General features: G+C 45.8%; 4 protein-coding genes, 1 non-coding gene and 1 pseudogene across 5 annotated transcripts; 4 read left to right on the plus strand and 2 right to left on the minus strand.

Annotated features, from left to right (window-relative positions):
- The first annotated feature begins 2,102 nt into the window (after positions 1–2,102).
- Positions 2,103–2,901, plus strand: LOC127772595 (protein VASCULATURE COMPLEXITY AND CONNECTIVITY-like). The gene is made up of 3 exons (XM_052298537.1): positions 2,103–2,210; positions 2,325–2,537; positions 2,635–2,901. The coding sequence occupies exons 1-3, from the start codon at positions 2,103–2,105 to the stop codon at positions 2,899–2,901; spliced, it is 588 nt and encodes a 195-aa protein (XP_052154497.1).
- Positions 2,902–7,603: 4,702 nt separating this feature from the next.
- LOC127774955 (protein MODIFYING WALL LIGNIN-1-like) lies at positions 7,604–8,695 on the plus strand. The gene is made up of 3 exons (XM_052301250.1): positions 7,604–7,717; positions 7,834–8,033; positions 8,135–8,695. Exons 1-3 carry the CDS (start codon positions 7,610–7,612, stop codon positions 8,379–8,381), a joined length of 555 nt encoding a protein of 184 aa, XP_052157210.1. The 5' UTR covers positions 7,604–7,609; the 3' UTR covers positions 8,382–8,695.
- A 2,910-nt stretch (positions 8,696–11,605) lies between these two features.
- LOC127774236 (uncharacterized) lies at positions 11,606–19,031 on the plus strand (annotated as a pseudogene).
- On the minus strand, positions 17,135–17,273 carry LOC127775272 (small nucleolar RNA Z247). Its single transcript, XR_008017943.1, has one exon. It is a non-coding gene; the product is annotated as a small nucleolar RNA Z247 (small nucleolar RNA).
- A 3,619-nt stretch (positions 19,032–22,650) lies between the features above and the next one.
- On the plus strand, positions 22,651–24,035 carry LOC127773136 (uncharacterized). Its single transcript, XM_052299162.1, has 3 exons — positions 22,651–22,746; positions 22,877–23,079; positions 23,224–24,035. Exons 1-3 carry the CDS (start codon positions 22,651–22,653, stop codon positions 23,591–23,593), a joined length of 669 nt encoding a protein of 222 aa, XP_052155122.1. The 3' UTR covers positions 23,594–24,035.
- A 148-nt stretch (positions 24,036–24,183) lies between these two features.
- Positions 24,184–25,408, minus strand: LOC127773135 (uncharacterized). Its single transcript, XM_052299161.1, has 2 exons — positions 24,679–25,408; positions 24,184–24,495 (listed from the first exon to the last, which is right to left on the minus strand). The coding sequence occupies exon 1, from the start codon at positions 25,054–25,056 to the stop codon at positions 24,718–24,720; it is 339 nt and encodes a 112-aa protein (XP_052155121.1). The 5' UTR covers positions 25,057–25,408; the 3' UTR covers positions 24,184–24,495; positions 24,679–24,717.
- Positions 25,409–26,546: the final 1,138 nt, after the last annotated feature.

A 26,546-nucleotide genomic window follows, 5' to 3' on the forward strand; every position in this document is an offset into this window, starting at 1 on the left:
CCTTCTCCGTCGCTGGTGAGGTTGTGCAGAGAGAGATAAGCTAGGTAGGAAGTTAGGGAGAGCTAGAGAGAGAAAAATTGGGAAGTTGAAGAGATAAGGCTAGCATGTGGCTGGTGGAGTTGAAAGAGAACGAGTGGAGTAGATGGGATGGTGAGCCGATTTTTTTTCCAAGTGCCGAACGTCCGGCTTAAACAATCTATCTATCTATTTGTTATATTATTAAAACAGTCTTGAAAGGAGCCACCACGTTCGCTTAAGGGCTAGAAATTTCCACATTAATCGGAGAAAAAAAAAAGAAGAGTCCAAGTAGAAATACAATCTAAAAATAGCTGAAATTCGGAATTAAAAATATGCAATATAGAAATAGGAATCCATATAGGAACCTAATTAAAATTCGAAATAATAATAAAATAAATTTCAAAATTAGAAAAAGAAAAAAGAAGAGTTCGAGTAGGAATACAATTTATAAATAATTAAAATTCGGAATTAAAAATAAGGAATATTGAAAGAAGAGTCCATATAAGAATCCAATACAAGATTAATTAAAATTCGTAATAAAAAAATAAAAAATCGAAATTAGAATAAAGAAAAGAAAATAAGAGTTCACGTAGGAATACAATTTAAAATTAACTTAAATTAGGAATTAAATATAAGCAATATTGAAATAAAAATACATATAAGAACCCAATAGTAGATTAAATAATATTCGGAATAAAAATAGGAATATAATTTTGAAACCACTGAATTGAAAATAAAAAATCAAAAATCAAAAATCAAAAGAACATAATAATAAATAAAATAAATTCTGAAATTAGGAAAAAAAGATTTCAACTAGGAATACAATTTATAAATAACTGAAATTGGTGATAAAAAAATAAGACTATTAAAAGAAAAGACCATCTAAAACACATGATGAGATTAATTAAGTAACATGCCTATAGAGGAGCAGAGTGGTGGCGGTTGATGAGACATCTAAAAACTACTAATAAAACACCAAATAGAATCCTATTGACGATTAAAAGGAAAGACGACGGGCAGGTCGTGAAGTAATCAGTCAAGGCGGTTGGCGGGACTTCTAGAAAGTAAAAAAATAAACTTCAATGATAATTATATTTGATTTTTAAAATCTCAATTACAATAAAAATGAGAGGCAACGGACGGGTCGTATAGGAGTGCAATGGTAGAGCCGCTGATGGTTGGTCGGTCTTATAGAAAGTAAAAAATGAATTTCAACGATAGTTATGTTTAATTTTTACAATCCCAATGACAATAAAGATTATGCGGCGGACGGGTCGTAGAGGAGTATATGGTAGTGTTTGATGGGATTTCTAAAAATTATAAAAACATAAAACCCAACGAGACAACAAAACTCTAAAAACTATAAGGTTTAATTTTTAAAGGTACGGGCTTCTAAAAGGTAAAAAAAATAATCCCCAATGATAATTATGTTTGATTTTAAAATCTCAATGACAATAAAGAAGGACGACAGCGGGCGAGCCGTAGAGGAGTACAGTGACAAAGGCGTTGACGTTTTGGCGAAACTTCTAGAAAGTAAAAAAAATGAACCTAAACAATACTTATGTTTAATTTTTAAAATAGCAATGATAATAAAGAGAAGATGCAGTGGACGGTTGTAGAGAAGTATAATAGCAGCGTTTGACGGGACTTCTAGAAATTATTAAAAATAAGCCCAACAGGAAAATGAACTCTAATAGTTTTTAGATCCAATTTTTAAAAGTTCCAAGGAGAATAAATAGAAACAGCGATAGATCGAGCAAGCTAATAAAAAATAATATGACATAAGTAAGAGGTATCAACTGATGTGTCTTTTAAAAACTACAAAATTAGAAACACGACGATGATAAGGTTTGGTTTTTCAAAATCTTAAGACAACGAGATAACTATTTAATAAATTTTAAGTAAAATCATACTTAAAAAAATATATAATTTTATATAGATGCTAGCCGCGCAATTGCGCGGGCCACCCAGCTAGTTTTCGTAAATGGGGTGACAGTAGTAGTAGTGCGGCAGCTCATTCGCTGTTAATAAAGACCGACGCAGTGACGCACACACGGCAAGCCTTGGGAAGACTTGGGAGAAGAATGGCGGGGAAAATGGACAAGACGACGATCATCGCCTCCGCGGTTGTCGGGTCCCTGGGGTTGCTGAGCGCCATCCTGGGGTTCTCCGCCGAGGTTACAAAGATCACTGTAAGCACACTACCGATGTCTTTCCTTGTACAACATGTGCGAAAATGAGCTTGCTGCGGTGCATGCGCGAGTAGTGGTATCGGTGTATGACGACGGCAAACGATGTTGTTGCAGGCGACCGATGTACTGGTCGGCGCGCGCGGCGAGTGCCTGTACCCGCAGAACCCCGCAGCCGAGCTGGGGGTCTGCGCGGCCGTCTTCCTGCTGTTAGTGCAGATCACCGTGTCGGCCGTCGGCGGCTGCTGCGGCTGCTGCATGTCCGGCCGGTCCATCCCGTCGGAGACCAAGCGGATCATCGGCGTCGTCTGCGCCGTCATGTCATGGTTAGTCACCACCGATATCACCGTAGGTACGGTGTGGTTATACTCGGCGAACCGTGATCCATGCCGAAACTGATCGAGCGTGCGTGGGAGCGGATATGCAGGATAGCGGGATCGCGTGGTTTCTGTTCGGGGTGGGCGCGGTGGTGAACATAGAGGGCAAGCGGGCAACCATGCCGGACTGCTACGTCGTCAAGCGCGGAATCTTTGCTGGCGCGGCCGTGCTGGCCCTCGCTGCCACGGCGTTCGGGATCACGTCCTACGTCATGCTCCGAACGCAAGCCGACGAGGCGCCGGCCAAGAAGCCGCCGCTGGCCGGGGTCGCGATGGGCCAACCGCAGTTCCTGCCGCCGCAGGCTTCACATGTATAGACAGCCAAATGGGCCACCCAGCACGACCTCAGCCCAGGCACATCTAGGGCACGGCCCAAAGCATGTCGGGCTGGCACGGCCGATATACTCTTCGTGTCGTGCGGGCCAACCCACAGGCTATAAATGCAGCCCAGACACGACCCAATAAGGTGCAGGTCGTATCGTGCCGATACGAAACCACGATTAGCCCATCGTGCTCGCCTTAGAATAAGTTTATTTTGCCTCACTCATCTTTTTGGGCCGTGTTTATATGGTTGGAAATAAGTGCATTTTGCGTCCCTTATTTCTTTGAGTCGTACCTTATATAACTGGAATAAATCTGTTTTGCCTCCCTACTCGTTGGGTTGGGCCGTGCTGGGCAGGCCTGTCGTGCCGAGAAAGAGGCCCAAGCACAACCCATTGGTTGAGTCGGGCCGGCACGAGCCTGACAGGGTCGTGTCGTGCCTAGACCAGGCCAAATCTTTGTGCCGTGGGCCATACCATCAGGCTACGGGCCTTTTTTGGACAACTATATTTACATGGGTCAATCGCGTGGTAGAATAAAGGAATAAGTTCACCTAAGGTCCCCCAATTGTACGCCGAGTCTGTCTGAGATCTCCTAACTGCAATACCAGAAATGTGTATCCCTTAACTATGTAAAACCGTCAAAAAAAAAGTTCCAAGTAGTATAGATGCATGGTTTCGCTGACGTGGCATCCTAATCAGAAAAAATAAAAAAATATGTAGAACCCACATGTAAGTAAGAAAAAAAATATGGAGTAAACAATCCTAGTCAGCAATCTTCTTCTCTACTCCTTTTTCTCTTCTTCCCTTTCGGTTTTATCTTCTCTCTGCGCCAGGAGCCGCCGCTCGCCCACCACTCCGCCGCGTACGTGTGTGCACCATGCTGCGTGATAGTACAGGATTGCGGTGGTGATCACGTTCGTGATGTTTCTGGACACCGACGGTATCCACTATTAGAAAAATAGTTTTTACAGGCGGCAAAAAACGGTTTTCGTAGGCGGGGGAGTCATCCACCGCTATCCCATCGTCTGTGAAAATAGGTGATTTTCGTAGGTGGGTCCGTGGCCCGCCTGCAAAAATAAAGCAGGGGAACAAAAAAAAAATCCGGCGCTACCCGCTGGCGACGCCGCCGGCGCCGGCATCCCCCTCCGACCGACAGCTCTCCACCTCCGTCCGGTGCCGTTGCCCGAGGGCGAGGGGAGCGCTGCCTTTGCCACTATCGACCGGTTCCCCTCTTCCGTCCAGCTTTGGGAGTGGAGCGGTCGGTGCTGTCTGCGCTGCCGCCACTGTCGGCTTCTCCTCCGCCGCTGGCGTCTGGGGAGAAGGAAGTTGGTGCCCAGAGCTGCCGCCGCTCCTCTTGGTCGTTTGCTCCTCTTGGCCGGCTGCTCCTCTCCTTGCGCGCTGACCAGGCCATCGGTTCCTCCTCTACTGACATCGTCGTGGCCCCCTTCCTCCCGCCGCCGCCAACCTCCCGCTGCCGCCGCCGCCGCACGCGTGGCCACCGTCCTCCTCCCGCCCCCCTCTCAGGCCAAATCTGGGAGGGAGCGAGGGAGGGGAGCATCGCCGGCCACCGCCCTTCCCCCACCCCCCTCAGGCCAGATCTGGGAGGGAGGGAGGGGCCGAGAGCCGCTGCCGCCCACCTCTGCCACTGCCCGCCACTACCTTCCGCCTCCCGCCGGTAGCTGCCGCCCTCCGCCGTCGCCTCCACCGGTAGCCGCTGCCCTCCACCGCCGCCGCACGCGTGGCCACCGCCCTCCCCCCACCCCCCTCAGGCCAGATCTGGGAGGGAGCAAGGGAGGGGAGCGCCGCCGGCCGCCGTCCACCGCCCTCCGCCGCCGCCTTCAACGGTAGCCGCCGTGCGCCCTACGCCGCCGTCAGCGCCGGGGAGAGGAGGAGAGGTTAGGGGAGGGGAGAGGTCCGGGAGAGAGGCGAGAGAAAGAGGACTTAGAAAAAATCTAGGTTATGTAGCCTCTATTTATATTCGCTATGTATTTTCGCAGGCGGACCACATAAGAGATCCGCTTGCATAAATGAAAGGTATTTTTGCAGGCAGACCGTTTAAGTGGTCCGTTTGCGAAAATGGATTTTCGCAGGCAGGCAGCAGGTTTCACCCTGATTTGTATTTTTGTAGGCGCTATTTGGCTCCAATGGTCATACTCGTCTGGAAAAATAAAAGACCAACGTTGCTAAAAATTATTTTTCTTTCTAGTAGTGATCAGCGTTAAGTTGACCACGGCTCGTCGAGATCAGCAGCGGTCAAGCTGGGCATCTGCGCGGTCATCTTCCTAATGATAACACACGTCGCCATGGCTGCCGCAGCTGCTGCATCCTCTCCGAGACGGTGCAGGTCGTCTGCGCCATCACCTCATGGTGAGTGACCCATCGTCACACGCGCTCTGATCGATCATGGGATGCATCGTTGCTACGTCACATGCATACACGGCAAGCGCCGCGTTTTTTGCGTTGCGTGCAGGATAGTGTCGGTGATTGTGTTTGTGTTGCTCCTGCACGCCGCGGTCGAGGAGTCGGATTGCGACAAGATCCACGAGGGCGTCTACGCTGGTCCTCATCTCCATGGTGCTCGGGGTCACCTCCTACGTACCTCATGCTCCGCAGGAGGCCAGAGCCGGAGTACAATGATGATGAGCCCACGCCGCGATCGTGGTCCCGATGGTCATCGCGTTCCAGCCGGTGTATCCTAATCCTCTTCTGGTTCCTGTGCCGGCTCAGGGAATCGGTGCCAGTCAAGCGCCGCCGCCGAACCACCTGCCGTTCGCTCATCCGGCTACTTTACCGCCACAAGGTGGGTGGTACGGGCAAGCACCGAACCAGCAATTCGCGGCACCTGCTTCTGCTCAAGGCTATTATGGATGGCAGGCGCCGAACCAGCAACGTTTCCCATGCGCACAGGTGTAGTACCGTGACCTCAGTATATATGTCATGGTGTCACCCTGTGACTCGAACCAAAGGGTGTAGTCATAAAGTTTGTGTCGTGCTTTCTGTGTATATGAGATACATGCACGTACTGTGTAGTAGTACATGCTAGCTTTCTTAAGTTTGGAAATTAAGTGACTATGGTCGAGTTTAGTTATAAACTTTTTCTTTAAACTTCTAACTTTTCCATCACATCTAAACTTTACTACACACACAAACTTCCAACTTTTCCGTCACATCGTTTCGATTTCAACCAAATTTTTAATTTTGGCGTGAACTAAACACACCCATTTTATGAGCTGGTTTGTGATTTGTGATGTTGCGTTTCTCGTACAACGCATTTGGCATGTACTTTCATCATCCTAAAATAGTTGTTTTCTAGTACGATTTAAACTTTATCTTAAATAATTATCACTTTGAAGTAGTACTTGCTCCCATCAACAATTACCATTATTCAAATTTAGTATGTAAATAAATTAGAAAAGATGGAACCTTATCGATCTCTACCAAAAAATTTTGATAGATTTAAAACCTTCCACTCACCTAACACCATTAAAATTTGGTAAGGTCTTAATTAAAACCTATCGACGATTACGGAGTATGTGTTTTGAGTAAATCTGGGGTTGTGAATCTATAAACCCCTCCTCTAAGAAGATGATCACACCTGAATTAAAAGCTAAGACAAATCACATAGATTAGCAAGTAATCCTATAAACCTATACAAATCATCGCCACTTAGTGAAATTAAAAGCTAAGACAAATCACATAGATTAGCAAGTAATCCTATAAATCTATACAAATCATCCCCACTTAGTGTAATTTAATGGTATTTTCCTGCTTTCCTACACTTCCACATCACCACAATACCTTTTGCACCGTCCGATATCAATCATGAGGAGTGAGCCATCCGAAACAAAGTAATGTTCGTTTAGTGGGCCGAAACAAAGTCCATATTGTGGTGGCTCAACAGGGCCCAACTATGCTTCGGCTGGGCCGAGTAACGTGAAACCATCCCATTATTTGAGCCGATATGCGGAAGTGGATTTTTTGTCCGACATCCGGTTGTTTTGCGCATAGCATTAAAAAAGTATCAAAAAATTTAAAAAAATTATGAAGATATATCAATTTCACAAACATACAAGTTAAAATTCGACTTATACAATTCGAAACAAAAATAATAAATATGACCATGAATTACGTGTTTTATTCGTAGTCAAATTTATTATTTTTGTTTCTACTTGTATAAGTTGAATTTAAATATGCATGTTTATGAAGTGACATGTCACATATTAATCTATCATACTATTTTTTTTAAAAAAATTTGATAACTTTTAAGTGACATGTAAAAATGAGGGAATATCTTTTGGATGAATAGAGTTTTCCCTGATATACACACTTAGCTCTCCTACTGTGAGAATTCTCTTCCGATGCTAAAACCGATTGTCGGCTTGTGAATTCGTGATCATCGCTTTTCTTGGGGAATAACAATAGAACGTACCGTTTTGTAAATTGTAAGCACAGCACAGCAATTTGATTGGTCGATACAAGTTACCGTGCCGGCTGCATGCTCGATGTAAACAAAGACACCCGCATCTGTCAACAGCCCCTGCCAACTTTTGCCTAAGCAAGCCTGTTTCGTTACCAGCTTCCTCCCAATCGCGTGCTGGCGTAAATCTGGTGACATCGTAGAAGTGGGGCAGCTCGTTCGCTGTTTATAAAGACCGACGCAGTCACGCACACAAGGCAAGGCTTGGGAAGACTTGGGAGAAGAATGGCCGGGAAAATGGACAAGACGACGATCATCGTCTCCGCGGTTGTCGGGTCCCTGGGGTTGCTGAGCGCCATCCTGGGGTTCTCCGCCGAGGGCACAAAGATCACTGTAAGCACACTACCGATGTCTTTCCTTGTACAACATGTGCAAAAATGAGCTTGCTGCGGTGCATGCGCGAGTAGTGGTATCAGTGTGTATGACGACGGCCAACGATGTTGTTGCAGGTGACCGATATACTGGTCGGCGGCAAGTGCCTGTACCCGGAGAACCCCGCGACCGCGCTGGGGGTCTGCGCGGCCGTCTTCCTGCTGTTAGCGCAGATCACCGTGTCGGCCGTCGGCGGCTGCTGCGGCTGCTGCAAGTCCCGGTCCATCCCGTCGGAGACCAAACGGATAATCGGCGTCATCTGCGCCGTCATGTCATGGTTAGTCACCGCCGATATCACCGCCGGTACGGTGTGGTTATACTCGACGAACCGTGATTCATGCCGAAACTGATCGAGCGTGCGTGGGAGCGGATATGCAGGATAGCGGCGGGGATCGCGTGGTTTCTGTTCGGGATGGGCGCGGTGGTGAACAACGACTGCTACGTCGTCAAGGACGGAATCTTTGCTGGCGCGGCCGTGCTGGCACTCGCTGCCACGGCTTCCGGGATCACGTCCTACGTCATGCTCCGCAGGCAGGCCGACGAGGCGCCGGCCAAGCAGCCGCCGCTGGCCGGGGTCGCGATGGGCCAACCGCAGTTCCCGCCGCCGCCAGATTCACAAGTATAGATAGCCAAATGATGCAGAAGAGAATCAATCGCTGGTTATATTGGTCACCAGTGACGACACAAATTTGTTTGTTTGGACTAAAATTTCTCTGTAAACTGTGGGTGTGTTCAGCTCATATACTTTGACTGTTTCCATAAAGCAACTTTTAGAGGCATTTTGAAGTGGCAGGTTGATGTCATTGTCAGCGTAGAGTCATAATCCACCACAATGCAACGCGCTCTTGATTCAGTACACAGGTCAGTCAAAAATTCACTATGTGGTATATATATCACTTAGATGGATAGTTATTATGCCACCCGTCATATGTTTAGTTGTCTACTCCCCGTATGTGATCATTGGCATTCTTCATACGTTTGGTTGTTTACTACTTCTATGTTTATAGAAGAAATCCCTTATATTTATAGTGCTCATTAGTACAAAATAATTGATATAGATTTTTCTGCCCGATATGTCCTAAAGTTTCATAAAAGATGTGTGAAAGATATGGGTTTTCGTACAGAAAAATCTTTATGTAGTAGTGAGATGTATAAAAATTTTTAGTATAAATTTGATAGTACCTGTTAATACCGGAGTTACCAAATATTACGGGGGAAACTCTTGATACCTTATTAAGTACGGTATAATCACTCTAAATATTTGGGTGAAGGGAGTAGTAGTACAGTTAGTCGCCGACTATTACATGCCCTTTTTTAGAATGACAACGAAGAAAATAGTTAAGCTGCCAAGTCGCCGTAACTGTTTAATTAGTGCACGGAAAACGAACGCCACAAATTAAAGCCAAAGAATCCACCAGTTGACCCTGAGTTTGGCCGGCTGAAAAATGTTGTGGTTTTGCCCATCTCTGTCGATGCCCTGGACTTCAAAAATTTACAGTCCACACTTATGCTAGCTAAGTGTATGTGCGTGTGTGTGTATATATATATATATATATATCCTCTAATCGACTTTGTCCTGCACTTGTGCTTCGTTATTCTGAAAGCTGAATCACAACAAATTTCCTAGACAAATTAAATTAGCTAGCTATAATTAATTAAGATGAACACGACAAGTTTCTTGCTCCAGATTCTGCTGCTGCTAGCGATGGTGATTCTTTCGTCGACAATGGCGGGACGATCTCCCGGTAAGTTTTATTTGATTTTCTCATGCTGCACAGGCCACGGAATCTGAAATTATCTGTACGAGGTTTGCTCCAGCTCAACAAAAAGTATCTCGAGGTTCGGTATCTCACGATACCAAATCGTTTCCGATCACAGCCCCATCTAGGGCACGGCCCGGCATACTTTAGGGCACGGCTCAAACCATGTCGGGCTGGCTGCTGGCACGGCCCGGCATACTTTTTATGTCGTGCCGGGTCAGCCCACAGGCTATAAATGCAGCCTAGACATGACCCAATAAGGCGCGGGTCGTATCGTGCTGGTATGAATGCACAAGCAGCTCATCGTGCTCGCCTTAGAATAAGTCTATTTTACCTCCCTCATCTCTTGGGCCGTGTTTTATATGGTTGGAAATAAGTGCACTTTGCGTCCCTTATTTCTTTGAGTCGTGCCTTACATGGCTGTAATAAGTATATTTTGCCTCTCTAATCGTTGGGCTGGACCATGCCGGGCCGGCCTATCGTGCCGAGGAAGAGGCCCAGGCATGACCCATTGGTCGGGTTGGGCTGGCACGAGCCAGATAACAGTCGGGTCGTGCCGTGCCTAGGTCGGGCCAAATCTTCGTGCCGTGAACCATACCATCGGGTTGCGGGCTTTTTGGCCAAGTATATTCAGACGGGCCTACCGCGTGGTAGAATAAAACCTGTTGATACTCTCACACTCGTTTTTATCTCTAAATAATTTTGCTAAAAATATGATCAAAGTTAGAAAGGATATAATATTATGTTTTCAAATTTAAACTCTTTATAAAGGTGTCAAGTTCATTGTAAACATCTTACATCACAGGCCGTCCACACATATCTCATATTTTTTGTGTCAGCCAGGCTGCTACCCACTAAGCCATTGATGAGGATTAGGGTCCCGATCTTCCGCTAATAAATCGATTGTGGAAACTCGACGTTAATGATTAAAAGGCTTCAATCAGGATGACCGAACCACTCGCAATTAGCACACCACCCCTCCATGGGTTATCACCCGAGTCAAACAACTGTTGACCTCGCCAATAAGACTATCTCTTGCAAGCGAATCAAGAACATAGGTAAGAGAGTAGAAGATGCAATCTGAATATATTGCGAATTTAAGATGAATCTCACAAGTTAGGATTCCATGAAACGATTTAGCAACGAAACTACAATGACAGAATATATAATCAAAGCAAAACCTAACCCTAATTCGATGACGGCTATTGATTAAATAGGTTCTAGGATCGACCTAGAACCCCCTGGATACGTCCCTAATGGACTTCGACACGATACTCGGCCCAATGAGCCTAAAGACGGTGACGCAGCACCTGGGCAGATTCTGGACGCTCTCTTGCTTAAATGATTCCCATAGACTTATAAGGAGTCTTGACGTGAGACCAGACCCATTAGAAAGGTGTTCTCGTTAGCTTTTCATACATATGTAGAACATTGAAAACATAGTCTAAATGAGGCTAGGAGACGATTTTAATGCGGCCTGCTCCTAGATAACGAGGTGGGTCTCCATCTCTTAGCCTCATGCGTATTGAAAGGAGGTGATGTTCTCATCAGCCATGGAGGCTTCGGTGACGGGTTGACCATGCTTTGGCTGGGACAACCAACGTGAAATCCTTCTTTTCCGACGATATCACACTAGTAGCATGTATACGTTGGGCCACCAATATGTGCCTCAGCCTGTCTACCAACCGGTCATCTTGACTCACTACTACACGCCGCATCCCTTATTTTATCTTAGACAAGCTAAAGAAACATCTATGTAAAAATATTTGGGTGATGTTCGGTTTGGTTAAGGCCCGCCTGCAAAAATCAATTTCCGTAAATAGCCTATTTTCGCTTAAGAGGTCCCGCTACAAAAATGGATTTTCACAAGCAAGAGTTTCTCTCCTCCGTGTGCAGTTCGGCAACAACCCCTCGTCCACTCTTTATTTCTCTCAGCGCATCTGGCCTCCCCACCTCCCCTTTATCTCTCCTCTCCCCTTTTCTCTCCTCTCTTCTCTTCCCATTTCCCACTCATCTCCCCTACTTCCCCCCTCCCCTCTCTCCCTCCCACTTCGGTCCAGCCTCAGGCTCAGGCTAGGCAGTTGCGACGATGAGCAGTGGACTGGACGACGGGAGCAGCAGTGATGGCCTCGGACTAAGCGGATCCACCGCTGGCACTTACGAGGGCAGCAGATCCACCCAATTCAGGAACGGCAAGTGGCGGTGGCCTCATACCAAGCGGATCTACCGCGATGCCATGGGAGCGGCAGATCCGCTCAGTCCGCCTGGGGACAGCACGAGCGGAGATGGCGGTGGCTGGCATCAAGTGGCGGGAGCGACGGTGGTGATGGTGGCTTTGGCTGCAGCGACGGCGGTAGCAGCTGCGACAATAACGGCTTTAGTAGTGAACTAAGGAAAACAATATAGCATGGAATTAGTACCCCCAAAGAAAACATGGAATTAATAGGACCAAACATCCAAAAACCATGTCAAGATCTGCCGACTACCAAGGCGGAACGTAGATGTTCAAATAGAAATAATTGAGCTCCAAGTCGATATCTCAATATTTGCTCCAGTCTAGTATGTTTGTAAGCACATCGCAGCAAATTATCGATGCAGCCATATAGATACAAGTTACCGTGCCGGCAGGGTCGGTGTAAACCTGTAAACAAAGACGCAGCTGTCCATAGTGCCTGTAGGCTGCAGCCAAACTTGCTTAAACGGATATCCACGGAGAAATTACGGCCGCATGCCTCGATCGAAATGCGATCAGCGATCAGCGTGTGCCACTACTGGATAAGTTATCTTTGCTGGGTCAGGTAAAAATAATATTAGTCCCAATTCGAGTAGGAACGGGAAGTAAAAACATCATTAGTCCCGGTTCGAGTAGGAATGGAAAGTAAAAACATTTTTAGTCCTAGTTTTAAAGCCATAGGTATTTTTTTGATCTTTAGTCCCGGTTAGTAACACCAACAGGGACTAAAGATTGGTTGGTAACACCAACCGGGAGATAGATCTTTAATCCCGATTGATGATACCAATCGGGAATAAATATCTCTATTCCCGCGTCATCCCCATCTCTCGCGCTCTCTCTCTTCCTTATCTTCTTTCTACACTCTTCCTCCACTCCTCCCTCCACTCCTCTCGTCCACTCTCCTTCATCGATCCCTCTTCCCTCGACGTTGTCGGCGCAGGCAGCGGCAGATGGCCGGGGGCGCGCGGGAGGCGGGGAGGGGGGGCGGCGGTACGGGCGGCGGCGCGCACGGATGCGCACGTGCAGCGGGCGCGCCGAAGGGAGGCAGCCGACGGCGGCGCACACGGAGAGGAGCTGGCAGGTGGCAGGCAAGCCGGAGGGGATCGATGACTTTGTGATGATTTTGTGTTGATTTTGGGGTTGATTTTGTGATGTAAATTTGTGAATGATTTTTAGATGTTTCTGTGTATTTATTGATGATTTTGTGATGTAAATTTGTGGATGATTTTTAAATGTTTCTGTCAAGTTGCGGATGATTTTGTGATGTCAATTCATAGATGAATTTGTGATGTCAATTCATGGATCTTTAGTCCCGATTATTTTGGACATCTTTAGTACCGGATTCGGGGTCCTGGTTTGCAACCCGGAAATAAAGGGGTTGCAAACCGGAACTAAAGTCCCACTTCTCCAGTAGTGTGCCCGAGCTAGCTAAAAAGCTCTGTATATAAACGCACCAAGACGAGGGAGGAGGGTGGCCGGGAAAAATGGACAAGACGGTGGCCATCGTGTCGGCGATCGTCGGGCCCCTGGGGGTGCTGAGCGCCATCCTGGGGTTCTCCGCCGAGGGTGTGAAAATGATTAGGAAGCGTTAAACCCCTGTTAGGGGCCGCGTAGTATATTTATACTGCTGAGAAAAACCCTCAGCGTGGTTGTTACAACTTGAAGCACAAACCAAGGCATTTGGCTTGGAGTGCAAACAAAGAAGAGATTACACGGAAGAACAGAAAACAGAAAAACACACGTATACATGATCTTATCTCTCTGTCCTATTATCTAACACCCTCCCGCAATCACAACTTACCAAGTTGAGATTGTGTCGAAATGAATTCAACAGCCGAACTGGAAGGGGTTTAGTGAACCCATCAGCAATCTGATCTCCTGAAGCAACAAACTGAATTTTCAACAATTTTTGGGCTACTCTTTCTCGCACAAAATGAAAATCAATTTCTATGTGCTTCGTCCGTGCATGAAACACTGGGTTTGCTGATAAATAAGTAGCTCCGAGATTATCACACCAAAGTTTGGCAGTGCTTGGATGTGGAATACGTAGTTCTGTCAGCAATGACTGTACCCACATTATCTCTGCTGTAGCATTAGCAAGAGCTTTATATTCTGCCTCGGTACTCGACCTAGAGACAGTCGCTTGCTTTCTAGCACTCCAAGACACAAGATTTGACCCCAAGAACATAGCAAAACCACCTGTTGATCTTCTATCATCAACACATCCAGCCCAATCCGCATCAGCAAAAGCACTGACTAACATTGAGTCTGATCTATCAATTTTGAGTCCCAACTTTACAGTACCTTGTAAATATCTCAATATTCTTTTCACAGCACCCCAGTGTACCGTGGTTGGACAGTGCAAAAATTGACAGACCTTATTTACTGAGAAAGAAATATATGGACGAGTTAGTGTTAAGTACTGTAGTGCACCTACTATACTCCTGTACCTCGTCGCATCTTCTGGTCCCAATTTATCTCCCTCATGAGCTGACAACTTTTCTGAAACTGACAGGGGCGTGTCAACAGGCTTGCACTCATGCATGTTCACACGCTTGAGAATTTCATTTGCATAGCCTTCTTGTGACAGTATTATTCCATTACCTGATGGCTTCACTTCTATGCCCAAGAAGTAGTGCAAATTACCCAAATCTTTTAAAGCAAAATCTTTTGTCAGATCATTTAAAAGTGCAGTTGTGGCATCTGGTGATGAACTGGCAACTATAATATCATCCACATAAACCAACACAAACATAGTTATATTCTCTTTACTAAAATAAAACAAGGATGTGTCAGCCTTGGAAGGAACAAATCCTAACACCTGTAACTTCATGCTTAATCTAGAATACCATGAACGTGGAGCTTGTTTGAGACCATACAAGGCTTTATCCAACTTACAAACATGTGAAGGGAAAGATTTATCTTGATATCCAGGTGGTTGACGCATATACACTTCTTCTTCTAAGATCCCATGAAGAAAAGCATTTTGCACATCTAACTGACGCAAAGACCACCCTCTAGATACAGCAATGGATAAAATAAGACGAATAGTGGCCGCCTTTACCACAGGACTGAATGTGTCCTCATAATCAATCCCATAATGTTGTTTGAATCCCTTGGCCACTAAACGTGCCTTATATCTGTCTATAGACCCATCAGCTTTTCTCTTAATTTTATACACCCATTTGCAATCAATTATATTTTTATCTTTCTGTGGAGGAACTAAATGCCATGTTTTGTTTTTAATCAAGGCTGAGTATTCTGCGTCCATAGCAGTTCTCCAGTTACGATCAGCAAGTGCAGCATCAACACTCAATGGCTCTTCAGAAACAGACAAGAACCCATATCGTATAGTTCCATCAGTGTAGACTTTGGGCTTGTGAATACCTGACTGCGACCGGGTGTGTGGACGAGGTTGATGCGCTGGTGACGCAGCGGTAGGCGAGGAGGCAGAAATTGTTGTCGACTCCCCCGTGCCTCCATCGCCATCGCCATGTGCTGAGTTGCCAGCAGCAGCAGTCGTGGAGTCAGAGACCGGCGACGCCACGTCCGCGGCGTCAGATGCGGACACATGGTCACCAACTACTAGTGAGCTGTGAACAGCGCCATGCACGTCGAGCAAAGGAGTAGCAACCTGCAACAAAGTACTTGTCTCCTGCACTGAAGAATTAGCCACATCTGATGTAATATCTTCAACATGAGAACTAGTCATCAATGGTTCATTAGCTACATGCATATCCCCCGGATTTAAGAGACTGGACGGCAACAAGGAAATCTCTGCACGTAGACGTGCACCTGTGTTTGGATGCAGAGATTCAAAGGGAAAAATGGACTCATCAAAAATGACATCACGTGAAATATAAACGCGTCCAGCTGAAACATCCAAACATTTATACCCTTTGTGCAGCTTGCTATAGCCAAGGAAAACTCATCTTTTGGATCGAAATTCAAGTTTACGGGAATTATATGGGCGAAGGTTTGGCCAACAAGCGCTACCAAAGGTGCGAAGGGAGATGTAATCAGGTGTCTCTCCATAGAGACGTTCAAGAGGGGTGGAATTAGAGATAACTTTGCTAGGGAGACGATTGATCAAGTACACCGCTGTTAGAAAAGCTTCGTCCCAGAATTTTAGAGGCATAGAAGATTGGGCAAGGAGAGACAAACCAACCTCAACAATGTGTCGGTGTTTTCGCTCCGCCGAGCCATTCTGTTGATGAGCATGTGGACACGAGACATGATGTTCTATGCCAATTCTAGAAAAGAAGGAATTTAACTTTTGATATTCACCACCCCAATCTGACTGCATGGCAAGGATTTTAGTTCCAAAACGTCGTTCAACATAGGCTTGAAATTCATGGAATTTCTGAAAAACTTCAGATTTATGTTTAAGCAAATATATCCATGTAAATTTGCTAAAATCATCAATAAAGCTAACATAATATTTATATCTCCCTACGGAATCAGGAGCGGGTCCCCAAACATCAGAGAACACAAGTTGCAAAGGAGCAGTGGACACACTGGAAGATAGAGAGTATGGTAATTGATGAGTCTTAGCTTTCTGACAAGCGTCACAAACTGACTCTTTATTCAAATCTCTAAGAACAGGAAGATTATTCTTGCTAAGAATTTGATCAACAATGACAAAAGACGGATGCCCTAAACGACTATGCCATCGAGACGACGAGAGCTTGATGGCGCCACACGCTTGATTATTTGAGCCAGATGGGACGGATGTCAAAGGGTAGAGACCTTCTCTACACCTGCCTTGGAGAAGAGTTCTCTTCGTTGCTCGATCCTTTATAGCAAAAAAATCATCATCAAAAACTAAGAAGGCATTATTATCGGCAGCGAGACGATGAACTGAGACTAGATTTTTGCTAGCACTAGGAACATAGAGAACATCTCGCAAATGAAGATCACGAGTGGGGGTACGCAATGTAGTATGACCAATATGACTGATTCTCATACCTGCACCGCTCGCGGTGTGGATCTGATCGTTGCCGTGGTACTTCTCACGAACTGTCAGCTTGTCGAGCTCCCCCGTGATGTGATCAGTAGCACCAGTGTCGGTGTACCAATTTGTGTCGATCCCATATGAAGCGATAGCAGATGCAGCCATCTTCTCTTCTCCTATGAATGAGGCATCAAACCTCTTGAAGCATTTAGCCACGGTGTGGCTAACCTTGTTGCAGAGCTGGCATGTCGGACGTGGAGAGTTGTTGTAGCCGCCGTTGCCGCGGCTGCCGCGGCCGCCGTTGCCTCCGCCTCCGTTGTTGCCGCGGCCGCCGTTGCCGCGACCGCCGTTGCCGCGGCCGCCGTTGCCACCGCGAGACGCAGAGAGGGCAGATCCAGAGTTGGACCCTCCCTGCAGGAGCTCCATGCGAGTCTCGAAGCTAACGAGCTGGGTGAACAGCTCGCTAACGGAGATCGGCTCAGTGCGAGAAGACACTGAAGTGACCACCGGGCTGAACTCGATGTCCAGGCCAGCCAGGATGTAGGAGACGAGTTCCTCATCGTCGAGACGCCTCCCGGCGGATGCCATCTCATCTGCATAGCCTTTCATCTTGTTTACATACTGAGCAACACTTAGATTACCTTTTTGAGTAGTGGCCAGAGCAAGCCGTGTGTTGATGACACGAGCCCTGGATTAAGACGCATACATGCGCTCAAGTGCTTGCCAAACCTCCTCAGATGTCTGCATGGCGGCGACCACCACCAGGATCTCTCTTGAGATCGATGAGAGGAGATAGCCCAAGACCAGTTGATCCTGGGCCTCCCAAGTGGCATACTCGGGATTAGGAGAAGTCACCACAGACTTGTCCTCCTTGTTGACGACTTCAATCGTCTTTGGCAGCGCCTTCTTCGTTCCATCCAGGAAGCCGGCGAGCTGAGCAGCACGAATCGCCGGGAGAACCTGAGCCTTCCAGAGAAGGTGATTCCCTTTTGTGAGCTTCTCGGTCACAGGATGACCAAGCCCGGTGGTAAGCGATGGAGAAGATGCGGATGAACTCGCCATAGATGTATTTGTGGAAAGGATTTGCTGGATTGGCTCTGATTACCATGTGAAAATGATTAGGAAGCGTTAAACCCCTGTTAGGGGCCGCGTAGTATATTTATACTGCTGAGGAAAACCCTCAGCGTGGTTGTTACAACTTGAAGCACAAACCAAGGCATTTGGCTTGGAGTGCAAACAAAGAAGAGATTACACGGAAGAACAGAAAACAGAAAAACACACGTATACATGATCTTATCTCTCTGTCCTATTATCTAACAGAGGGCACAAAGATCATTGTGAGCATACTGCGCTAAGATGCATGCATGTTCTTTAGATATCTCCGTTCTCTGATATACATGTGATGACTGATGAGCGTAATTAGTGATTAGTGACTCCAGTGAGCATGCGTGACAAACGGGGAATGATTTGTTGCAGATTTCGGACGTATTGCTGATCGGCGACGAGTGCCTGTACCCACAGAACCCGTCGTTCGCGCTGGGGATCTGCACGGCCATCTTCCTTCTGATGGCGCAGATCACCGTGACGGCCGTCGGCGGCTGCTGCGGCTGCTGCAAGTCCCGCGCCATCCCGTCCGAGACCAAGCGGATCGTCGGCATCGTCTGCGCCGTCGTCTCATGGTACGTGATGCAACCGGCCGCCGATCCCACAAGCCGGCCACCGTGTCACCGTCGTCGTCTCATTGTTTCAACGGTTGATACAATGCGAACTGCACAACCGTGACTTTGGAGCCAAAGTCAGAGGATCCGCTTCCCGTTTGGTTATATTGATCACCTCGTGCGTACGTAGCTGATCGCGTGGGGCCGTACGTGTACGTGCAGGATAGCGGCGGGGGTCGCGTGGGTGCTGTTCGTGGTGGGCGCGGCGTGGAACGCCAACGTGGCGAGGGACACGGCGCCGGTGTGCTAGTGCTACGTCCTCAAGGACGGCATCTTCGCGGGCGCGGCCGTGCTGGCCCTCGCCGCCACGGCGCTCGGGATCGCCTCCTACGTCACGCTCCGCGGGCAACGCAACGAGGCAGTACGGACGCCAAAGCCGGGAGAGCAGCAGCCGACGCCGGCGGCCGGGATCGCGATGGGCCACCCGGCCGCCCAGTTGTCTCGTCCTGTTTCTGCCCCGCCGGCGCCGCCACAGCAAGGAGGGGACGGACGAGCACTGAACCCGCAGCCGCAGGTCGCTGCCGCTTCTCCTGCTCCTGCTCAAGTCGGATCGCACGCGCCGGATCAGCCGTTGCCTCCTCATCCTCCTCCAGGGGATGCTCAGGTGTAGCACTGTAAGTCAGTACGTGACAGTGAACCTATGCGTGATATACTTAAATAATTATTATATATGCCCGGTTGCTGACTTGCTGTAAAGAGTCTCTCATGTAAAATACACGTATATGTATATATTCCAAATAGCATCTCACTTCATGAATATTTGGAAACCATTCTAAACTCTTGAGGAAATATCTCATCGTTATTTGTATGTCACTTAAACGGTTATGAAAAAAGTTTTAAAAAAGATTAACCCAATAGATTAATATGTGATATATCATTTTACAAACGTGAAGAATTTAACTGCGAATACATCTTAACTAGCTATAGTTTTTTCTTTATTACAACTTACAAAGGATAGAATTTTAACTTGCATGTTTGTGAAAGGATATATCACATCTTAAGAAATCTTCTTAGATTATTTTTAATTTGTTTATAAGTATTTGAGTGACATGCAAATAACAAGGGATATTCTTTGAGAGTTTAATTAATATTTGATTTTTAAAATATGATTATCATTGGGGTTTATTTTTTTTACTTTCTAGAAGTCCCTGACTGATTGCTTCACGACATGCCCGTCGTCCTTCCTTTTAATCGTCATTAGGATTCTATTTGGTGTTTTATTAATAGTTTTTAGATGTCTCATCAACCGCCACCACTTTGCTCCTCTATAGGCCTACTACTTCATTAATTTTGTCATGTGTTTTAGATAGTCTTTTCTTTCAATAGTCTTATTTTTTTATCACCAATTTTAGTTATTTATAAATTTTACTCCTAGTTGAAATCTTTTTTTTCTTTTTCTAATTTCAGAATTTATTTTATTTATTATTATGTTCTTTTGATATTTTTATTTTTTATTTTCAATTTTAGTTGTTTCATAATTGTATTCCTACTTTAACTCTCTTTTTAATTTGCCTAATTTCTGATTTTTATTTATTTATTATTCTGAATTTTAAGTAATCTACTATTGGGTTCTTATATGTACTCTTATTTCAATATTGCTTATATTTAATTCCGAATTTAAGTTAATTTTAAATTGTATTCCTACTTGAACTCTTATTTTCTTTTTTTTCTAATTTCGATTTTTTTTATTTTTTTATTCTGAATTTTAATTAATCTCGTATTGGATTCTTGTATGTCCTCTTCTTTCAATATTTCTTATTTTTAACTCCGAATTTCAGTTATTTATAAATTGTATTCCTACTCGAATTCTTCTTTTTTTCTTTTCCTAATTTTGATATTTATTTTATTATTATTCTAAATTTTAATTAATCACGTATTGGGTTCCTATATGAACTCCTCTTTCCATATTGCGTATTTTTAATTCCGAATTTCAGCTATTTTTAATTGTATTTCTAATTGGACTCTTGTTTTCTTTTTTTCCGATTAATGCGGGAATTTCTAACCCCCACAGCGAACGTGGTGTCTCCTTTCATAGCTGTTTTAATAATATAATAGATAGATAGATAGATAGATCGATCGTTGTATGGTTTTCGTTTGGGGTTATGTTACAGAAGATCACGTGAGTCAACCGTGATCGCACTATATATCAACAAACAGAAGGCCATCACTAACAGTTCAAAAACGGCATCGTACGCACGTTGCCGGTTTTTTAACCAACAGTAGGCTGGCGGCCATGTTGCTCAACTACAATCACTGATACCTATTTTCAGAAAAAAAAAGAAAGTCAAAATGATTTATATTGATGCCCAATTCATATGTTTACACACATTTGCAACATTTGCAAGTAAAATCGTATGCCAAATCAACTTTGCAAGAAAAATAGAAGGAAAAAACATGAGGGATCACAGCCGAATTGATTATCACAAATTTAAGAACATTCAAGAACAAATTAAATTAAAGAACAAGTAGTACCATATGCCTACAGATCAACTCATCATCCAGGCACCTGAGGCAATCGTGGCTATATGTGTCCAGAGGGCTCGAGGCCCATGCCGCCAGATCCAACAGTAGTTGCTCCGGTCGAGGGTGTCGTTGTTGTCAGGATCCCGCTCAACCTCCCGTGCCTCCATGAGACGAGCGAGGATACTCTGCAGTATTAAATCCTGAAAAATTTGTTTACATGGGAAGTCAAACTTAAGATCTAAGATGTTACTGAGACTCTTATAACCACTAGACTATAGGCCCTTTCGCTCTTATTGAGTTTTGGCCGGATGATAAATCTAATTTCATCTCACATTTTGTTTGTGAAGACTCTTTAGTTGGGTAATATAATCCCTTTTCCTCAAAAAAAAAAAACTATGAGCAGTATTATGCCGGTTCAAATTTGGCACTAAGTGAACAGGCAGTGATAGAATATAACAGATCTCCGAAGCACTGACCTTTTTTCTTAAACAGATCGTTTAACCATTAGAGATGACCATTTTGTTCTTTGTGTTCATTATGCAAAGCGTCTCTCTGATCAGGCACTAATTGACTGACTTCCCCAGATGATTGTCGAGGAAGCCGCCGGCTAATCAGGACGCTCTGCAACTGCAAACATTCGGACCCCTTTTTAGCACTCGGTAGACGTTCACCTATCTTTTACATGTTAAATATATGGTTATAAAATACATTTTTTAAAAAATAACAAGATAGATTAGTAGTATGTAATATATCACTCCACAAACATGCAAATTTAAATTCAACTTTTATAAATTATAAAAAAAACAAATTGTCTGTAAATATATATACTAATTAAAGTTTAATTTATTGTTTTTATTATAACTTATAGAAATTTAAATTTAAGTTTAAGTGTTTGTAGAGTGATATATTATGTATTAATCTATCCTATTACTTTTTTTAAAAAAATATAACCATTTAGTTACGTGGAAGAAACGGACGAACGGGCAAGATTAGAATCCATCCTCGCCTATATACAGCCTCAGAGTTGACGGATGCACGTCTTGAGTTTCGATCTGACTTTGACTCAACGGCAGGCGATGCTCTAGCTACCTGCACATTCCAAGTTTCCAACTGATGTTCTTTGTGGTCAGTTTCTTCAAGAACATGGGCAGGAATTGCGGGGAATAATTTTAAACTGATAAACTATATCACTATATTATCCAAGCAATCAGATCATGATTAACCAGTAGTTGTCACCTCGTCAGTGTCAACTCAAGTTGGTATAAGATAAACACCATGCTGTTCAGTTCTAGCAGTTATTTATGTTATCAGGCTTGTCCCCAGTTTGCTTCTTTTTTTTTGTCCAAAGAAATAGTTCATGCGTTTATATCTGCGTGTCTTTTTCAGCTCATAATGTTTATGTTTGTCCTAGGTTAATTAGGCAGCATGCTTATAGAACTCGAGCGATCATCGCGCCGGCAGATGCCAGATGGCAGCGTTAACGAGCTGGCTAGCTAGCATTCAGAATGCTACTACTAGCTGTCTCATGAATCTTATGTTTTCTAGGGTCAACGCAATCATCGAAACAGACCAACTGCACGTCTGCACAGGTATTAGCTAGCACAAATTCAGAATAAAATGATCATAGAAATAATAGCTTCAGCACGAGACGCTCAGTATAAATACTGTGTATGGCAGCATCGCTTCTCATCTCAGAGCAAAGCTAGAGGCTAGAGAGAAGACGACACGACAGGGAGAGACATAGGCATTTCAGCATTTGAAGAGAGATGGAAACGGGAGTGTTCGTCGTGTCCGCCGTGGTAGGATTGTTCGCGGTGGCGAGCGCCGTCCTGGGGTTCATCGCCGAGGAGAAAAAACTCACCGTAACAAGCACAGCGATTTCTACTATGCTACACTGTCACATCACATGGCTCACATCTATCTTGATTCTCCGCTGCACTAGTGTTGCGAATTCTGTGATCTGTGGATGAGCAATTTTTTTCGTTGTTGCAGCCCGAAGACATCGACGTGTCGAGCGGCGAGTGCGAGTACCCGGCGAACGCCGCCTTCGTGCTGGGGATATGCGCGGTGCTCCTGCTGGCGGTGGCACAGATCATCGTCTCCTCCGTCGCCGGCTGCTGCGGATGCTGCAGGCCTCGTGCCGGCGCTTCCGAGTCCAGGCGTGTCACCGGCATTGTCTGCTCTGTCTTCTCATGGTGAGTTCCACGAGTTCGTACGTAATTGCACCCTCTCGCCAACAACCGTGTGTACCTTCGGCCTTCGGGTCTCTTTGTCAATCGACAGTTCAATGTTGAGGCGCATGCAAATCTGATCTTCCCCCACAAAATATTCGTGTACAGGATCGCGGCGATCGTCGCGGGTGTGTCCTTCGTGCAAGGCGCGGCGTGGAACGCGCCGGTGACGCGCGACACGGCGCCGCTGTGCTACTACCTCAAGGACGGCGTCTTCAGGAGGGCGGCCGTGCTGAGCCTCGCCGCCGCCGTGTTCGGGATCAAGTCCTACATCATGCTTCGCGCCGCCACGGCGGTCGAGCCTAAGCCCGACGGCCAGCAGCCGCAGCCGCAGCAGGCCCCCGCCGCGCCGGTTGTGACGGGATATCCGCCGCAAGGATATGCGCCTAACCAGCAGTTCACTGCTGCGGCTGATCAAGTATATGGGCAAGGGCCGAGCGCGCTGTACCCTCCTACCAAAGGTTATGGCCAAGTGTAGAAGCGTCCGTGGCCCCGCCCAGTGGCCCCGTCCAGGTTTTGCAGGGCTGGTTTGGTTTGAGGCCTAAATTAGGCTTACCAATATTTGGCAATTTCAATAATGTTTAGTGTCTATTTGGTTTGAAGCCAAATTTTGATATGCCTAAAAAAATAGTCCATTTCAATAGTGAACTTAGGCTGTTTTGGCTTCAATCCAAACACAACTTTGCCATATCAAAATTAGTCATGCCAAAACTTGTCAAAATTTGGCATTGACAAAATTTGGTAGGGTTGGTTTGGTTTGTGGCCTAAATTGGCCTTACCAATTTTTGTCAATGTCAAATTTTGGCAACTTTTGGCATGGCTAATTTTGGCAAAGGTAAAATTGTGTTTGGATTGAAGCCAAAATAGCCTAAATTAACTATTGAAATGGCCTATTTTCTTATGCATGCCAAAATTTGGCTCCAAAAACCAAATAGACAATAAACACTATTGAAATTGCCAAATATTGGTAAGTCCAATATAGGCCTCAAACCAAACCAACCCGTAAGGCCTATTTAGGCCACGAACCAAACCAACCCGCAATGCCGAGGTTCATCTCTTGATTTGGTCGTCTGAGTCCGGTTCCGTGGTAAAAAATGTGTGAATGTTTTGTAGTTTTAATTGATTCTTTTCCTACTACCAAGTACCAACGTGTAAATCTGTTGTTGTTGTTCTTCAGTAAGAATACCGGTAGTACCATCCATGTAGAGAGTAATTTGCAAATGTAATGTAAAACATGTTACTTGTATTTCAGACTGTATCAGTGCAAATGGTAAAGTTATACTGTTATACAGTACTAGTAAGACATTTACGATTTACCTGACAATTGCATGCGTAATATGGACAATGCATTGATGCCAGAAACATGAGCAGGCTGCACCGCTGCAGGCATCGTCAAGCAATGTGATGATTAACGACATAAACATATGATGCGCGAGTAGACTTCACTTGATTACTTATTTTGCTAATCTTCTTGTCAGTAGTTTACAAGGAGCTCGTTTTACATCTACACTCATCACGCAACCAAAATGCTTACTGCTAGAAATAAAAAGCAAGGAGTCATACCGTCAAAGAGAAATCCATCGCCGGCTGCGTCGGTCGGGATCACAGCGCGGAGCCGCAGAAGGGGCAGAACCGGAACTGCGGGTCGGCGACGGCGCGGTTGCACGCGCCGCACCGCGCGTCGCGGGGGAGGAGCGGCGGCCCCGTCCCGGCCTCGCCGCCGCCGCCGCCGAGGGATCCAGGCCCGAGGAGGCCGCACTCGCCGCAGAGGTAGGCGGGGTCCTTCCCGGGCCACCGCTTGACGGGGACGAAGAAGAGCTTGAGCACCTTCTCGGTCTCCACCAGGTCGGCCGCGCCGCCGCAGCGGAGGCACCGCCCCGCCGCCTCCTTCAGCACCCGCCCCGCGCCCTGCTCCACGCCCCCCACGAAGAAGAAGAACATCGTCAGAATCCGATCTCGCGGGTTCCCTCGGCTCGATTGCCTGATCCAGTCGGATCGGAGGCAGTGATTGGTGGTGGTTTTGCTCTGCAAACGCACCTGGTTTGATCTGGGGTTTGGGCGGTTTTGTAGCGGGGGAGAAGGGGAAGAATTAGAGTTCGCTCTGTTCTATTCTAGAAAGGTCGGATTGAGATCAGAAAAATTCTGGAACCTGCGGGTCTTAGAATGAACTACTAGTGGGGCTTGGTGGGCCTGGTTTGCTAAATGGGCCTACAAGAAAGACATCTGTCGATTTTCTTGAGGGCAGCTAGCCCACGGGATACCGTGGAAAAGTGAAGTCACGGGACAATTTTAATGTGTGATTAATTTATACACCATGCTATACTAGGTACCGGGTACCAGGTGCCAGGTATCACAAGTACCAGGTGTCACAGAACCAAGTACCAAGTATCACAGGTACCAAATGTCAGGTATCACAAGTATCAGGTACTAGGTGTCACAGGTATCGGGTACCAGATACCAGGTATCACAGGTATCAGATGCCAGGTATCACAAGTATCAGGTACCAGGTGTCATAGGTACCAGGTATCATAGGTACCAAGTGTTAGGTATCACAAGTATCAAGTACCGGGTGCCACAGATATCGGGTACCAGGTACCAGGTATCACAGGTACCAGATGCCAGGTATCATAAGTATTAGGTACCAGCTGTCACAGGTATCAGGTACCATGCAACTGGTACCATACTGGTATCAGTTCGTATTAGCATGGCGGCGGAGAAGAACACGAACACCAGTTAAAAAGAGAGAAAAATATAATCTATGTTACATAATATCATTGTATCAATATAATTTACATGACTCATACTAAATCTCAAAGTGTCTCGCTCAAGGAAAAAACAAAGCAAGAAAAGGAGAAACGGAAAATTAAAAAAAAAAGTCAGGGATGATCGACTATGGTATATAGAACACAAATGCAGATAGAAATTGACACCATGAAAATAAGGGAATGTGAAGAAATAGGGATGGGAAGATACAAATTGAAACTCTGCATAGCAGATGGTGCCTTTGCGCAAGAAAATCGTCAGCTAAATCGAGAGGAAAAATAGGGGCAGATTCGTGGCCATACTAATAGTGAGTGGAGGGTTCCGAGAGAGGAATCTGTTCAGGTGTCGCCGTCGGCGGTGCGCCGTTGGCGAGGGGTGGTGGGGGAAGGCAGCAGCCGGCAGGATAGGCTGGAGAGCAACGAGGAGGAAGAATGAGGAGAGGAGGAGTGGATGACAGTGAAGAGGTTGAAGTGGGGGGGAGAGGAGAGAAGAAACAAATAGTATAGCGTAACGGTTGGGGTGGAGTAATTTGTACTAATATATCCCGTAACCGCAACGGGAGGCCGTCCTGTAGATTTTCTAATTTTCTTTTATTTTTTAATAAAGCATTTGTAAAATATATATTTTGGTTCCAAAATTTTACATTTCTACACACCTAACGCCCTTCT

Source organism: Oryza glaberrima, chromosome 5 (genome assembly GCF_000147395.1).
Source record: "Oryza glaberrima chromosome 5, OglaRS2, whole genome shotgun sequence".
Classification (NCBI taxonomy): Eukaryota; Viridiplantae; Streptophyta; class Magnoliopsida; order Poales; family Poaceae; genus Oryza; species Oryza glaberrima.

Bases quoted from the DNA above. Each gene is read 5' to 3' on its own strand.
- LOC127772595 (XM_052298537.1), top strand. From the start codon at position 2,103: ATGGCGGGGAAAATGGACAAGACGACGATCATCGCCTCCGCGGTTGTC. The intron at 2,211-2,324 runs GTAAGCACACTA...ATGTTGTTGCAG, and splicing joins CCGAGGTTACAAAGATCACT to GCGACCGATGTACTGGTCGG. The intron at 2,538-2,634 runs GTCACCACCGAT...GCGGATATGCAG, and splicing joins GCGCCGTCATGTCATGGTTA to GATAGCGGGATCGCGTGGTT.
- LOC127773135 (XM_052299161.1), bottom strand. From the start codon at position 25,056: ATGTTCTTCTTCTTCGTGGGGGGCGTGGAGCAGGGCGCGGGGCGGGTG.
- LOC127773136 (XM_052299162.1), top strand. From the start codon at position 22,651: ATGGAAACGGGAGTGTTCGTCGTGTCCGCCGTGGTAGGATTGTTCGCG. The intron at 22,747-22,876 runs GTAACAAGCACA...TCGTTGTTGCAG, and splicing joins CCGAGGAGAAAAAACTCACC to CCCGAAGACATCGACGTGTC. The intron at 23,080-23,223 runs GTGAGTTCCACG...ATTCGTGTACAG, and splicing joins GTCTGCTCTGTCTTCTCATG to GATCGCGGCGATCGTCGCGG.
- LOC127774955 (XM_052301250.1), top strand. From the start codon at position 7,610: ATGGCCGGGAAAATGGACAAGACGACGATCATCGTCTCCGCGGTTGTC. The intron at 7,718-7,833 runs GTAAGCACACTA...ATGTTGTTGCAG, and splicing joins CCGAGGGCACAAAGATCACT to GTGACCGATATACTGGTCGG. The intron at 8,034-8,134 runs GTTAGTCACCGC...GCGGATATGCAG, and splicing joins ATCTGCGCCGTCATGTCATG to GATAGCGGCGGGGATCGCGT.